At 43.8% G+C, this 15,133-nt stretch overlaps 1 protein-coding gene across 1 annotated transcript in view; it reads right to left on the reverse strand.

Moving 5' to 3' along the window:
• Positions 1-252: 252 nt before the first annotated feature.
• The window catches only part of LOC135097258 (uncharacterized), an 18,192-nt gene continuing 3,311 nt past the window's right edge, over positions 253-15,133 (reverse strand). Inside the window, exons 2-5 of the mRNA XM_063999065.1 lie at positions 14,510-14,815; positions 6,882-7,151; positions 5,379-5,786; positions 253-3,550 (exon numbers count right to left, since the gene is read on the reverse strand). Of these exons, the coding sequence (XP_063855135.1) occupies positions 1,520-3,550; positions 5,379-5,786; positions 6,882-7,151; positions 14,510-14,815 (3,015 nt within the window). The 3' untranslated portion in view covers positions 253-1,519. The remainder of the gene's footprint in view (positions 3,551-5,378; positions 5,787-6,881; positions 7,152-14,509; positions 14,816-15,133) is intronic.

Genomic DNA, 15,133 nt, shown 5'->3' on the forward strand with positions numbered 1-15,133 from the left:
CTCTCTCTCTCTCTCTCTCTCTCTCTCTCTCTCTCTCTCTCTCTCTCTCTCTCTCTCTCTCTCTCTCTCTCTCTCTCTCTCTCTCTCTCTCTCTCTCTCTCTCTCTCTCTCTCTCTCTCTATATATATATATATATATATATATATATATATATATATATATATATATATATATATATATATATATATATATATATATATATTATTATATAAGTAACAAAATGATTCATAAGGCTTGAAATAAAGACATGAGTTTTTGTGTTTGATTTACTGACACATCACTTTCCATAATACAGAGAGGAATAGTTTTGTGTTCATGAAAAAAATACAAGGCAATGGTTAATTTACATGTATAAGTTTGCAAATATGAGAAGTGTGCTTGAAAGGTTTGAAAGCGACCTCAGGCGGGGTATGAGAGTACAAATTGTTATACTGTACACACCAAATACAGACGTCACTTATCTGCTAACAATTACTTCTTATAAGTTTTTTTTAAAAATAACAAGTTATATCTTGGATGAACTTAACACTACTTAATAAGACAGTCACGTTTCTCGCTCCAAGGAATTCCCCTATTTTTGTTGCATTTACATTAGTGAACCAATATTTCTTGACAGATTTTTTTCAGCTATTTGTTAAAAAAAAAAAAAACAATTTGAATGAAGAGTGAGTTTCATCTGCACCATTAAGATCACCTAAAGAACAGATTCACTTTTGTACACTTGCATTCCTTCACTACCACTTACAATGGCAGCTGATGATTTGCACACTTGAACACACTTACGGCACGTGAGTGTTGTTTAAGGAGAACAGATAAATACTTGTGTAATTTTCCTTGCATTGTCACCATCCTATAATTAAGACATGCTGGCCTGTTATAAGTTTGTTCAGACAATCTCTGCCTATCAATAGCACAAGTCCTTACCTTAACAGTTTGTTTTAACCAATTACCATCTGCATTTGGTACTTGGTGCTACAAATGTGACATTCCATCTTGATTTGATAACTTATTTGTCATCATCTTGTCAAGCCGAAGTGCTTTATTTACACCCAGACCAGACATTGTCTTAATAAACCTGTACTAAATATTTCATGTCCTAATGGCACTGCCGTTTGCAAATGAATATCAAACACTTCTAGGCCTATCATCCATGAATCCATGTAGAGCCTGTTTCACCATACAACATGCAAGTTGACTATTATCTTGCCCTGCTGTACTTACTGGCCAAAGGTGGCATTACCTCAGCTTGCACCATCACATTACTCAACCTGCGGTATTACAGGGGCCAACAAGTGCACACAGATGAGAGACCCTATTAACAGAGTATCTTCTCTCACTAGCCTCGCGACATGAAAATATATATTTTTCTTTATATCGACTCCACAACTAATTCGCTATATAAACTACTGAATCTGAAAATCGAGCACCAAGCACTGGCGTTCCTGTGTGTGTGTGTGTGTGTGTGTGTGTGTGTGTGTGTGTGTGTGTGTGTGTGCGTGGTGCAGCTCACAGGAAATGATTACAATGGTCTGCATCTTCTGCATCTAATACTTTCGTCGCCGCCGCCTGGTTGTCTTGGCAGAGGGTCCTCCTCCAGGCACTGCACGATGATGGGCGCCCCGTCCCCAGGCTTCCGCCCCTCACAGTCTCCTCCAAAGTAGGCGGAGCTGTTTTGAGTTGTCAGGTTCTCTCGTGTCTCTTCTGGGTTCGCACACATCAATCTGAACACCTCCACCACCCATCTGGCGGGGTCCCCCTCCCGCCCCGGCTCCAACCACTTGGCGTGCTCCCCATTTCGTTCACCCTCCAACTCCTTTGTATGGTCCCCCTTCCGTTCACCCTCCAACTCCTTTGTATGGTTCCCCTCCTGTCCAGCCCCCAACTCCTTGGTGTGGTCCATCTCCTGTCCAGCCCCCAACTCCTTGGTGTGGTCCTGCTCCTGTCCAGCCCCCAACTCCTTGGTGTGGTCCCCCTCCTGTCCAGCCCCCAACTCCTTGGTGTGGTCCTGCTCCTGTCCAGCCCCCAACTCCTTGGTGTGGTCTCCCTCCTGTCCAGCCCCCAACTCCTTGGTGTGGTCATGCTCCTGGCCAGCCCCAAGCTCTACCTCCCTCGACCGCCTGTGCTCCAGCCACCGCAGGAGGGCGTTCTTGAAACAGAACCCGCTTGGCACCGCGATGTTCCACTCCCGTATGGCGAACCATTTGAAAAAGCTCTTTTTGTGCCGAGGCATCCAGCGCTCGGGCTTGAGGCGGGAAAGAAGTACTTTTCCCATCAGCTGCACCTGGCGCTCTGCGGGCGTCAACGTCCCCAGCACCTCAGCCTCTGTCAAGGCAAAGCTGCAGCGCCATGTTCCATCAGCAGCATTACTGAGCTGCATGGTGGTGGTGTCCTCAGGAGTGAGGAGCGGTCTGCAAACTTGCTCCAGCCATGGCACCTCAAGCACTGGCACCAGGTCCACGCCGACCAGCAACAGTGGATACTCTCGCCCCTGCCAGGCCAGAGAGAGTCCCACGCCCACTTGCGTGCTGGTCAGGCCCGGCGGCACCAGGCTCAGTCTTTTGTCCTGCAGGGTGTGGCCAGCGAGGCACCGGTGCACCTCCTCGTACAAACTGGCCATAAATCTATTACCCTCAAGGTGGGGATTGTCAGTCTTCACACAAATCTGTAACCTGCCCTTCAGCGGGGCTTCCTCCTTCCCTCTCTCGCTAACAGTTATTCCTACGTCATCCTTGTGAATCACGAGGTTTATATCATATTCGTCAGGGGCGTAAAGCTTAGACCCGTCCTGAGAACTGCCCGCCAGCCTCAGGTCGCCGCGGTACATGGCATTAGCGGCTGACACCTTATTCATGATGATGCTTATTTCTGCCATCACCGCCTCCTTTACCTCAAGGGCCTCGCCCTTTGATAGATCCACAGCCACCCGCTGAGCCTCCTTCTGCAGCTCTTGCAGGCCTATGGATCTCACAAGATTTCTTATGACGCTTTCCGGGTCACGTCGGTTGATTGGGTCTAATAGATTACGCTTATATTTATAATACATATTGTGAAACACTTTAAAATTTTCTCTCACCTGTGTGCCCGTGGTGCCCGCGCGGCAAGGAGGGTCCTGCGTCACTTGGTGTGCCAGGAGTTCGAAAGTACTTTTATGGCCAAACATGGCGGCCAGGTGAGGTGGTGTCTGGCCATACGTGTCACGCTGCTGTGGGTTGGCGCCAGCGCTCAGCAGCAGCGCCACGCAGCCGTCCTGGCCGTGCGAGGCCGCCTGGTGGAGGGCGGTGGTGCCGCAGGTGTGGTCCAGCACCTCGTCCACGGGGAAGTGACCCTCTTGCAGCATAAGATGAGTCAGCTGCAGGAGACCTTTGCGCGAGGCCAGCAGCAGGGCAGCGTGGCCATCAGGTAAGGAGACCTTCTTACCCTCGCCCTTCTTGTGGCTCTCAAAGAGATCCTCCTGTATACACAGCGCTGTCCGTGCTGCGGTCTTCTCGTGATCTGCCTTCAAGCGAAGCTCCATATCCTTCAGTTTTTCACGCTCCATCATAAAGAGCTTCTGTGTGCAAAGAGAAAGAGAGCGGTGAATATATGAACAAGTAAATAACCCTTTATTGCTGCGTACACATAGATATGTTAGAAATGATGATAGAAATCGAGGATTACATACGTATATTAGCATTTGTCTGCCTGATTGGAGTTGTTTATTAGGCAAGATTAAAAAATACAAGTAGCTTAATTGGTCAACTAATAGAATCAAATAGTAAGTAATATTAATAAAATATAATACCATAATTGAGCTGCATAATATTCATGATATGAATAAGAAGTTTGTTGTGCAAAGGTAGACTACTGAAAACGTTTGGTTCAAAACACAGCGTGCTGTTTTGGTAAGAGGATGCTCCAAGCTGTGGCTACATAAAATCCACGTTGATGCTTCCACTTTGGCGAACACCATCCAGTAGCCGAGGCACTTCATTTCCTGTGTGCTTTGTGAGAGTTTTATAAATTAAGAACAATGAAAGTGATTTGTGTATCGATGAGAAATTAAACAATGTCATTAATGAAGCAACTTTAGCTGCGGACTACAATTTTCCCAGGGAAAGCATACCTCTGATTTATTTATTTATTTATTTTTATCACGATAATTCTTTGATAAATGACGGCCATGTGCTGGCCCAGATGGGAACACAGCAAAGCAGAGGAGGACAGCATATGGCACAGCACACACTAATAAGTGACTTTATTGTTAAACAATGTGTTGTCTTGTACAATATTTCACACACTTCTGAAGCGTTGTCAAACGCGTCATCTATGCGGGGCAGGTTTCTCGTTTCTGAATTTTCTGACTGGGTCAAAGCAAACTTAGTATTGTTCAGTGCCACAAAAACTCAATTCCCCCATCTGTCTATATCGCCATAAGCAAGGACAGCATCATTAAACAGACAGATAAACATAAAATGACTAAATCTCCAGGGCCAGATGACATCATCCTAGAGCACTGCAGGAGTGCACGGGTGAGCTTAGCGAGCCGTTGCTGCGGCATTGAGGGACTCATTAGACAAGGCAGAAATACCAAAGGGCCAATTTCACAGTCGCTTGGTAACAGTCCCAAATGAAAGCCTTACCAGCCTGGTGACACCTCCAGCCACTTTCACAGCTGGTGTTTTCATGGCTTCGGTAATCCCCAACCTGGTGACTCTATCATAACAAAACGAAAAGCGCCGATTCGGTAACGCTGGTATGCCGGAGCGGCCTCATTAGATAAAGCGAGTCAGTTCTTGACCAAAGAATTAACCACGCCACCACTAAAAAGGAGGAAGGTGTGAAAATACATCAGCTGTGCCTTCAGCACGCCATATCCATTATTATGGTGACTTCTTGTGACTTAAATTCCTCCCTTTTAATGTCTGTCTGACATTCACCAAACTGCTGTGCCAGCCAGCCACTTAATGAGTCATCTTTTTCTCTGTCCCTCGTTGCTGTACACACATTTGTTACATAGAAATATTTCGGGTTGAATGTAAATCATCCTAGCCTACTATTTATGAGATAGTTACTTTATTTCTGTGCGAAATTATGATTTTTTAAATCATAATCTATGCAACGAAAGAATCAGCAATGAACTTAGTGAGCTAAATATTAAGGTAAACTTAGCGTAACCAAATCCAGCACTCTGATGGAAACGGTCATGTTATTTCAATATTTTGCAATATTTTGTTAGGTGACAAATTCCATATAGTGTATGCGTGTGTCAGGATTATTACAGGAGTGTGACCAAGGAGGCGTAGCAGACGAAATAAGCGCGACAGGTGCTGAAGTTTTGATCAGCTGGTGAAGTGAGTTCATGCCGCCATCCAAAAGAGTACACAGGCAAGCAGCCTCACCTGCTCCAGCCTCTGTTGCTCCTCGTGAGGCATCATGTGCACCGCAAGGCGACCATGTGTGTCCGGCACGTACGGGCAGCCCCCAAGGTCCCTGATCAGCAGCTCGGCCATGCCTTTGTGGCCAGCCTCCAGGGCAGCGTGGAGGGCAGTGCCACCAGAGGCTCCATTAAAGACTGTCCACCCTCCTGCCCTATGCAGGAAGGCGGCAGTCACGGGGCAGTTGGCAGCCGCTGCCTTTGCTAGGAGGTCGCTCAGTGCTGGCCGGTCAGTCTCCTTTCCCCATCGCCAGGCTGCCTGCCAGGGAGTATTTCCCTCGATGGTTGTCACTAGATTGTCGATGCCCTCGACAAGGGCGCTGCTGACCTTTTCCAGGCGACGCTGCTCTGCACGCAGCCGGCAGCAGTAGGCCTGTGAGGAAAGGATGGTCACCACATCAGGTAAGCACCGTGCGCAGAGAGAGAGAGAGAGAGAGAGAGAGAGAGAGAGAGAGAGAGAGAGAGAGAGAGAGAGAGAGAGAGAGAGAGAGAGAGAGAGAGAGAGAGAGAGAGAGAGAGAGAGAGAGAGAGAGAGAGAGAGAGAGAGAGAGAGAGAGAGGAGAGAGAGAGAGAGAGAGAGAGAGAGAGAGAGAGAGAGAGAGAGAGAGAGAGAGAGAGAGAGAGAGAGAGAGAGAGAGAGAGAGAGAGAGAGAGAGAGAGAGAGAGAGAGAGAGAGAGAGAGAGAGAGAGAGAGAGAGAGAGAGAGAGAGAGCGCAGCTATGCAGAAGTGTCATTAAGTGTCACAAATCTAAAAGTGCATGTACAAATACAACCTTACCTTGTCCCCAAAAAAAAGGAAAAATACAAAAAATTATTCCAAATATTAGGTTTGACGAGCATTATTACAATTACTTTTAGGATTATAATGATGAATTATAATCAAATATTAGGTTTGACAAGCATTATTACAATTACTTTTAGGATTATAATGATGAATTATAATCAAATATTAGGTTTGACAAGCATTATTACAATTACTTTTAGGATTATAATGATGAATTATAATCAAATATTAGGTTTGACAAGCATTATTACAATTACTATTAGGATTATAATGATGAATTATAATCAAATATTAGGTTTGACAAGCATTATTACAATTACTTTTAGGATTATAATGATGAATTAACATGGATTCAAGTATTATGAGATCTACTTCATTGCTTGTTCTAAACATTACACTGAAGTGTCCTTTTATGAAATGACAAGATTCTGTTGCATGACCTGTAATGTTGGACAGGTTTGGTGTGCTGCAGGTCTGTCATGTGCACCACTAAAACCTGAAACTGACGGCACTGAAACACAAAGGCTCGTCCTCTACAACCAACAGACCTATAACTCATCCAAGTTGTTCAAACACTTTCCACTCTGCAAAGGAGCCACCGCTGAGACTTGGGTCCAGTACCGGTGCTCGTCCTCACCTTTACAGTGAGATAGTTCTGTGAGACAGGGAAGGGAAGGTACTCACGGTGGTGAGGAAGGCCAGCACCCTGTGAGTCACGTCGGGGCTCTGCCAAGCCTCCTGCAGCAGGCTGGCAGGCAGCGGTGCACCGCTAGCCAGCAGCAGGCTGACGGTGTTAATGCGGTCGGTGGTGACAGCCAGTCTGAGGACAGAAAGGCCACCCAGGAGCTCTATGGGCGCGCCCTTACATATGAGGGTGGACACCGCCTGCACGTCGTCCCGGCGACTGACTGTTGAGAGCAGCTCCTCATGCAGATCTTCAGGAAGCTTGCAGCTCTGCCGGAGAGAGAAGGGAAGCCATGGTGCTGATGGTATCGCAATGAAAGCTACATAATATAATGTGATGTAATAATATAATAATAATGTTGTCACGGTTTTCAGAAAGTTTCGCTTGGTGGCGACATAAGTGTTCACTGGTGGCTGTGGCGATGTGTCAGTGTGCATTGTTATGGCCTGTGTGTGTGTGTGTGTGTGTGTGTGTGTGTGTGTAGCTGTTTGTGTGACAAAGGCTCATTCATGCAGAATACCTTGATATATATTTTCATTTATTGTTTAATGCAGTATGTCTGTTTGAGTAACTTTTGCTTATTACTATATTGATAACAGTAGAGTTTCTTTTGAATTTGTGTTGTCATTACATTTCAATGTTTTATTTTCATGAAGTAAATCATGGTTTGTCCTGTTCCTACAAATGGTGATACTGGTGTCGCCTCCATGAGACACTTTGCCTGCAGATGGTGCACACACCACCAATTTATGTGTCTGCCACACCCATGTATATGTGCTAGTGGTTGGAATGCAAGCTTCTGTCGCCAGAGACAAAAGACCTGGTAGTTTGAGGCAGTGTTGAGCCATTACTTGCAGCTGCAACTAGCCAGGCTAGATGAAAACTGTGGTCTCTCATAAAGCCCTCAACAGTCAGGTGACAGTGTGGGCTCTCCCGAGGCAAGTGTACACCGTGTGAATGTACACACTCGAAAGCCACCGTGACTGACGCATTGCCTGTCCGGCAGGTGGCGTCCCTCGTCAGGTGCCCGCACAGTGCCCCATCACTGAGCAGCAGCTTGGGGGAGCAGTCCAGACACCACCACAGCCTCGCCCCAAGCCTGGTGACTGCTGTTATTTGCTTCACAATGTTGTGAGTGCTATAATTGTATACTTTATCGAGTTTTCCGCGTCAGTTCGCGTTTGTCTTTGAACCGTTGTTATAGCTTTTTGTTTTGTTTTGTGTGAAAACACCACTTTGCAGAGGCAGCTACAAATGTGAATCTGGTATATGAAAGACAAATTGGAGTTTTTGAAGTTATGATAATTATCAACAAAACAGCTGAAATACTTATGAAATGTTTTCAGGGTGTAGAAAAATCAGGTTGCCGCAGGACATCATCAGTGAGCTCAGAAAGCAAGCGAAGGGATTGAGGTAGCAGACCCTGAAGAGTCCACAGCAGCTGAAACCTCCATTTCTCCATATGCAAGCCCTGAAGTGCAGGAGTTTATCAGAGGACAGGTAATTAATGGCTTAGGAAATAAGAAGGGCAGAAGATATGGGGGACAAGGGAGGAGGTTTGCTCTGGCCTTGCGTTACCATAGTCCTAAGGCGTGTAGGTTTAAAAGCTCTACTTTTTCACTCCCCAGCAGTTCCAATCTTCACCTTTGGCTAAGGCAAACTTCCATCCAAGCAGGCTGGAGCAAACAAACTCACAGTTCTGAGGAAGAGCAGACACCACGTCGAAGGGAGAGACTCTGTGGCATGCATTTGATGCAGTGACCGTCAGAGAATCTCTCCATTTTGACCCGGCCTCCGATTCCATCATTGGTACGAAGGATTTTGGAGACCGTGGCAAGAGTCTGAAGCAGGCAAACCATGCACTTGTGTTCATGGCTAAAGGGTTGGCCAGGAAGTGGAAAGTGGTTAGGTTAGGTTAGATCAGGTTATGTTAGGATAGGTCAGGTCAGGTCAGATAAGGTCAGGTTAGGATTGCCTTATTTTAAGCTCTCGTCTCCATTCAAGTACAAACAACGAGCACTTCCGCGTTCCCCGCCCACAAACCCCTCTTCCCAACGAGTCCCCAAGGTCGCCGGGGGACGAGAGAAGAAGAGGCTGCAGAGTGAAGTGATTCCACTGTGTTTTGTGCTCAAAATCGTCCATAACATAAACAATCAATAACGGACATCACAGTTTTGTAGTTTGCGGCTTGGTCGTACTGTAGCAATTCATCCTCCTCAGGCACGGGTTGGTTAGGTTAGGTTATGCCTGCTTAGGATAGGTGGCTTAGGGTAGGCTAGGTTAGCTTAGGTTAAAACCCTTCAGAGAGTCTCTTGGGGCCTTTAGCAGAGCTCGGCTCGGGGAACACGTCGCGTTCACCTCCCAGCCCCTCCACGCTGCCGCCAGTCAGCACGTGGCTCAAGACTCGTCGTCAGGAGCAGGACTAAACAGCCGATCGTTTAAAGAATCACATCGTGCTCATTTTTTCAAGTGTTGGGATGATGTGAGTTGTGCACTTTTGTTTGCTGGTCTCCCTGTGAATTGCATGTTTACATTTTTGATGAGTGCTTGCCTTCAAGTAGGATCTGATGCACTCAGTGTAAATACAAGACTGATTTTGTGACACCTGTGAGTGCTTTCAAGAACACTTATCAGTCTACCACCAGACTGCAACACTGCCCGTGCTGGCGAGGTGCTGCTTAAACTGAGCGGCTGGGCAGTCAGGCGTGCATTTTGCACTGGCCACACCGACGCAAAGCATTACCGGTGTTCACCTGACAGCCGCAGGGTGTCCACGGACGTGACCATGAGGACTGTCCACAGTAGGCCCAATGACAAGCTGAGGAGTGAATTTGCTTGCTCTGTGGAGATTCAGGGGAACCACAATTGTCCCCTTGGCCCTGCTGATGCCCTCGGTGAACCAAGGGTGCCTTCAGCTACACCAGAGCTATTTGAGAGCCATTTGAACCAAAACCCTTAAGTTATCATTATTATTATTATTATTATTATTATTATTATTATCATTATTATTATTATTAATTCTTTTTATTTATCTGTTTGTTATTTTCCGGTGAAAAGCAGCACTGGATAGGGATTGTGGGGGAGAGAAAGAGCAGGGTGAAGATAGAGGTGTTTCATTTCCTGAATGTTTCAACAAGCTGCCTTCACGGGGAACAAATTGTCGCCGAAGAAGACAGCTTGAAAAAATACCGAGGAATGAGAGGTCTGGTGCTTCACCCTGCTTCCTTGCAACCAGCACGGTCCCCGTGCACTCGTGCAGCCTAGAGATGCTGTCTGATGCTTTCCTGTTGGCTTGCAGCTAGTACAGGATGAAATACAGTTTGTGTTCTGAATTAGTGAGTTAGTGTTCAGCTAGCCACTGTGTTGTTTCCTTGGTGACGGTCACGTGTCCGCCACGTTCAAAGTTTTTGCCCTCTCTTTGAGAAGTGTGCACACCAACTGCTGAAATATTTGCACTGCATCACAGCTCGCTCAACAAAACGGGTTACCAAGCTTATAACATAACCATTACCTGCAGGCTTACCACCTCATTAATATCTATAAGCACCTCTTGAAATTAAGCAATACTTCATTTGTTTAACATGAATTTACAAACACAAATGTGAAGAAAGAAATACATCTTGGTAAAGGATGCAAAATGTTGTAAACAAAAACATTTTGCATCACATTCATATTGGTTAATGTTAGAAAAATGATAAATGTAATAAGCTCACACACACACACACACACACACACACACACACACCTCTATATTTTGAGGGAGTTTCTCCGATATGACTCTAACCTGGGAGCTACTACTGCTTTCAAATGAACTTCTGAGTACCTGACCACTGATGTGACGTGCCACAGGGCCTGAGTAACATTTCTACTGCCAGTACTGAAGGTACTATCAAGTCTTCCCTGTACTGTTGTGTGAGCCACAGAAGGTAAACAAGGTGTTGCGGTGTTGCCACATATATATTGTACCACCCTCACTGACCTATGCATGTAAGAAATTCTATTGCTGAACTCCACACAAGAATGGCACACTTCATTGGGTCTGAACCTGAAGAATTAGTGAAGACAAAGGTAGAAAACGAGCTTGCTAATATAACCAGCAGCAATGATGGAAGGGAAAGCAGAAGTGTAAGTAAGACGATTAAGGATGCAGTTGTTATGCTGTCCAGCCTGGCAGCATAATTTCGGTCGCTGTGTATCTACTGTATCTACTGCTTTCAAGGAATTCAGTGATAAATTAGAAAACAAGATCGCAGTAATGCTGAGGAATTGCCTCCTGCTCAAGTATGAACACGACAAGATGGAGCAGTACTCCCGAAGAGAGAACTTATGTATTTCTGGATGAGAGGAAGAAGAGGACGAAAGTGAGGAGGTGCTGGAAGCTAAAGTTATAGAACATGCTGACACTATTGGAGTGAAAATTGAGCAGGATGACATTTCTGTTGTTTACCATTTGCGGAGGCCCAGGGAAGGAGGTAGGCCAGTGATTGTGAGGTTTTGCCACCGAAAGAAAAGAAATGAAATTATGCAAAATAAGAAAAAAAAAAAAAAAACTGAAAGGTAGGCAAAGAAAAGTGTATATAAATGATGACATGACCTCCTTAAGGGTTAAAATGTTGAATATGGTTAAAGGGCAAGAAACAGTGAAAAATGTGTCCACAAGGGAGGGGAGCATTCTTGTATAGTTGCACAGTGGGGGTAGACCTGTAGTTATAAACTGTCCTGATGACTTAGAAAAGGTTGTTATATCTGCTCCTGATTGGAAAAGGTTAAATCTAGATCACTTAACAAGGGCCTAGGATGGCCCTGCTGGGGCACAGCACATACTTGGGCATGATAATAGTGTTAGTGTAAGTAATATTAACTCTGTTCAGTTTGTTCCTCCCCTGGATTATATTAATGTGTCGTCTCTTAATGTCTGCGGTATCAAGTCAAAGTTTTTATCTATGAATTTTGTTAACTTTATTAAAGATTATGGTGTGATTTGTTGATGTGAAACTAAGTGTGATGATACTGATGTAATTAATGTAAAAAACAATATGGAAAATATCGGCTTTGACATTGTCTTTAAGGACAGAAGCAAATTAAGCAGGTTTAAATCTGGGGGTTTGCTCATGGCCATCAAGAAAAATGCTAGTTTTAAGTGGAGGCATATTAGTAACACTTATGATTCTTTACTTTCAGTTAAAGTTGATAGAAGTAGTGTAAATTTTGGTAGGGAACTGGTAATAAGCTGTGTTTACATTCCCCCCTCACACTCTAGATATGGTAGTGAAGAGCACTATGACGAGCTGGATGATTTTTTGCTTACTTACTCATGTGATGATTATGTGCATTGCATGTGCTTTGTGGTGATTTTAATGCTCACACTCTCACTATGTGTGATGTTCCTTCTGAGGCTGCTGAGGACCCTGTGTCTGTAAGTTTAACTAATTTTGGAATAACTGAGACTAGAGCAAACCAGGACTTAACCCCAGATAGGAATTCATATGAGAAAAAGTTGTTGGATGTTTGTAAGAATGATCAAGTTTATATATTGAATGGAAGGTTAGGGGAGGACTGCAGCATTGGCAAACAATACAACTATTGACTACTTTTTAGGATCACCATTGATTATGAAATATGTTGTAGTTCTTAAAGTATTAGATTATGAACCTTTGTGGTCTGATGTACACTGTGGACTACATGCAAGGATCAAATGTGAGATACAAAGTACGGTGCCTGTTGTAAACCGAGAGGCAAAGGAATCAAGACAATCAGGTGTAAGGCAAAGTAAATGGAATATTGAAAAACAATTTTTATGTGTGAGTAATATTGATGAAACTAAGATAAATGAACTGATTGCAAAAGTGGATGAATTACCCATGGATGCTATTAATCTAGATTTAAAACAAATACTGATTGAAGTGGCACTTGCAACTTTCCCACCATATAAGAAAAGATCATTCATGAAAAAGTCCAATAATGCCACCTCAGTGGGATATGATAAAGAGTGCTGGCCATCTAGAAAGGAATACCACAAAGCTAGACAGAGGTTTCATTTGCATAGAAGTAGTGTAAATTTTAACAACATGATTGAGAAAAGCAGGAAAAATAAAGCAAATCTAAAAAGAGTGAAGAATAAGGAGAGGGATAACTTAATAAAGAAACTTAGAAAATATAAGAGTGATGACCCTAAAGCATATTGGAAAATTTTAATTAGTCAGAAAAGAACTTATCAGATCCCCATAACACTAAATGAATTCTATGAGCATTTTAAGCAGCTAGCGGGTGATGAAAATTCTGACAATAGTGATGTGAATATTACAAATGAAAACATTGAAGTTGTGACAGAGTATAAGTATCTTGGAGTGTTATTAAATTATAATGGGAGGTTTCACAAAGGTGACCTGAAGCTAAAGAAGAGAGCCACAAGAGCAATGTACTCATTAATAAGTAAGTGTAGGAAGTTTGACTTGCCAGTGGATATACAACTCAAATTATTTACCACCACGGTGTTACCTATATTGACTTGTGCAGCTGAAATTTTGGGTTACCATATTGCTAGGGAGTTAGAGTATATGTACATGAAATTTTTAAAGCAGGTTTTGGGTGTTCATGAGAATACTTGTAATGACATGGTGTATGGTGAACTGGGTGTATTTCCACTTGATATTTATATAAAGAAAAAAAATGATAGGTTATTGGTCTAAGCTAATTTCAGGTAAAAATACTAAACTGTGTTATTTAATGTACCAATGTCTATTGCAGCTGGATAGGTTAGGGCTTCATAGTTCTCCATGGTAAACTTGTATAAAGAATATTTGTAATGACTGTGGAATGTCTGGTATGTGGTGTTGCAAGATGCTCCTAATTCAAGATGGGTGAAGAAAGCTATGGAACAGAGATTGAAAGATCAGTGGCTTGTAACTTGGCATCATAATTTAGAAACAAAATCATTAAGTAGCAGTTATAGGGTGTTTAAGACAGATTTTGGCAGAGAACAGTATTTAGAACAGTTAACAAAGGGTGACAGATTATTAGTGACTAAATTTAGAAGATGTAATAATAGACTTCCTGTAAATATTGGTAGGTATCAAGGTGTCAGTAGAGAAGATAGGGTATGTAACATGTGTAATGCTGAGGTAGAAGGAGAAGAATTTCATGTTCTTTTTGAATGTACTGATATGGAAATTGTTAGGTTAGGTAATATGTATATAGCAAATTACATAAATAGGCCAACACAATTCAAATATGTTTTGTTCATGCAAAGTATAAGTTCAAATGTGATAAAGAAATTATCTTTGTTTTTGAGGATGGTGCTACGCTTGTTTAGATAAACAGTGTGCAAAACACCTCAATAGTTTTTTTATTTATTTCTTAATTAGTGACAGTATGTATCATTATATATGCATACACATTTTTTTATATTAAATTTTTGCCATTGCTTACAGCGTATTTCATTTGTATGTATTTGTCTTTTCTTATGTAATATTATGCACGTTCTGTATATAATCTACAGTGTCTGTATTCTTTTGCTGGAGAGCTGTGCTCCATACTTTATAGAAAGTCTGACCTTACTCAATAAATTCAATTCAATTCAGTTATAAATTCAATTCACACACACACACACACACACACACACACACACCTGTACACAGTGGTGCTGCTGTAGTCCCTTAATCACCGAGTCTTGGCCTTGCTGCCGTGCCAGGTCAGCAGGGGTCATGTTGTCAGGGGTGGTCACATGAGGGCTCACGCCGCGTTGCAGCAAAGCCTCCACAGCAGCACTGGGAGCCCCGCACAGCGCCGCGGCGTGGAGAGGCGTCAGGCCGTCCTGGCTCAGCGTGTGACCATCACAAAGCTCGGGGATGTTGACCATTGCTGCCACGTTGCCCTCCACCAGCATGGACAAGACTGTGTTGTGGTGGTCTTCATGCCAGCCCCGCCACGCCCTCTGTGATGACAAACACTGTTGCTGCCCACTTGTGTCACCACCACCACCACCACTACCACTACCATTACCACCACTACTGCTATAAAATGATCACCACCGACACCAACACCACCACCAATACCACTACCATTACCACCACCACCACCACCACCAATACCACTACCATTACCACCACCACCACCACCAATACTATTACTATTAAATCATCACCACCACCAATACCATTACTATTAAATGACCACCACTATCACCACCACCACCACCACTACAACCATTACCACAACTACTACTATAAAATGACCACTACCACCACCACCA

Source organism: Scylla paramamosain, unplaced genomic scaffold, assembly GCF_035594125.1.
Source record: "Scylla paramamosain isolate STU-SP2022 unplaced genomic scaffold, ASM3559412v1 Contig16, whole genome shotgun sequence".
NCBI lineage: Eukaryota > Metazoa > Arthropoda > Malacostraca > Decapoda > Portunidae > Scylla > Scylla paramamosain.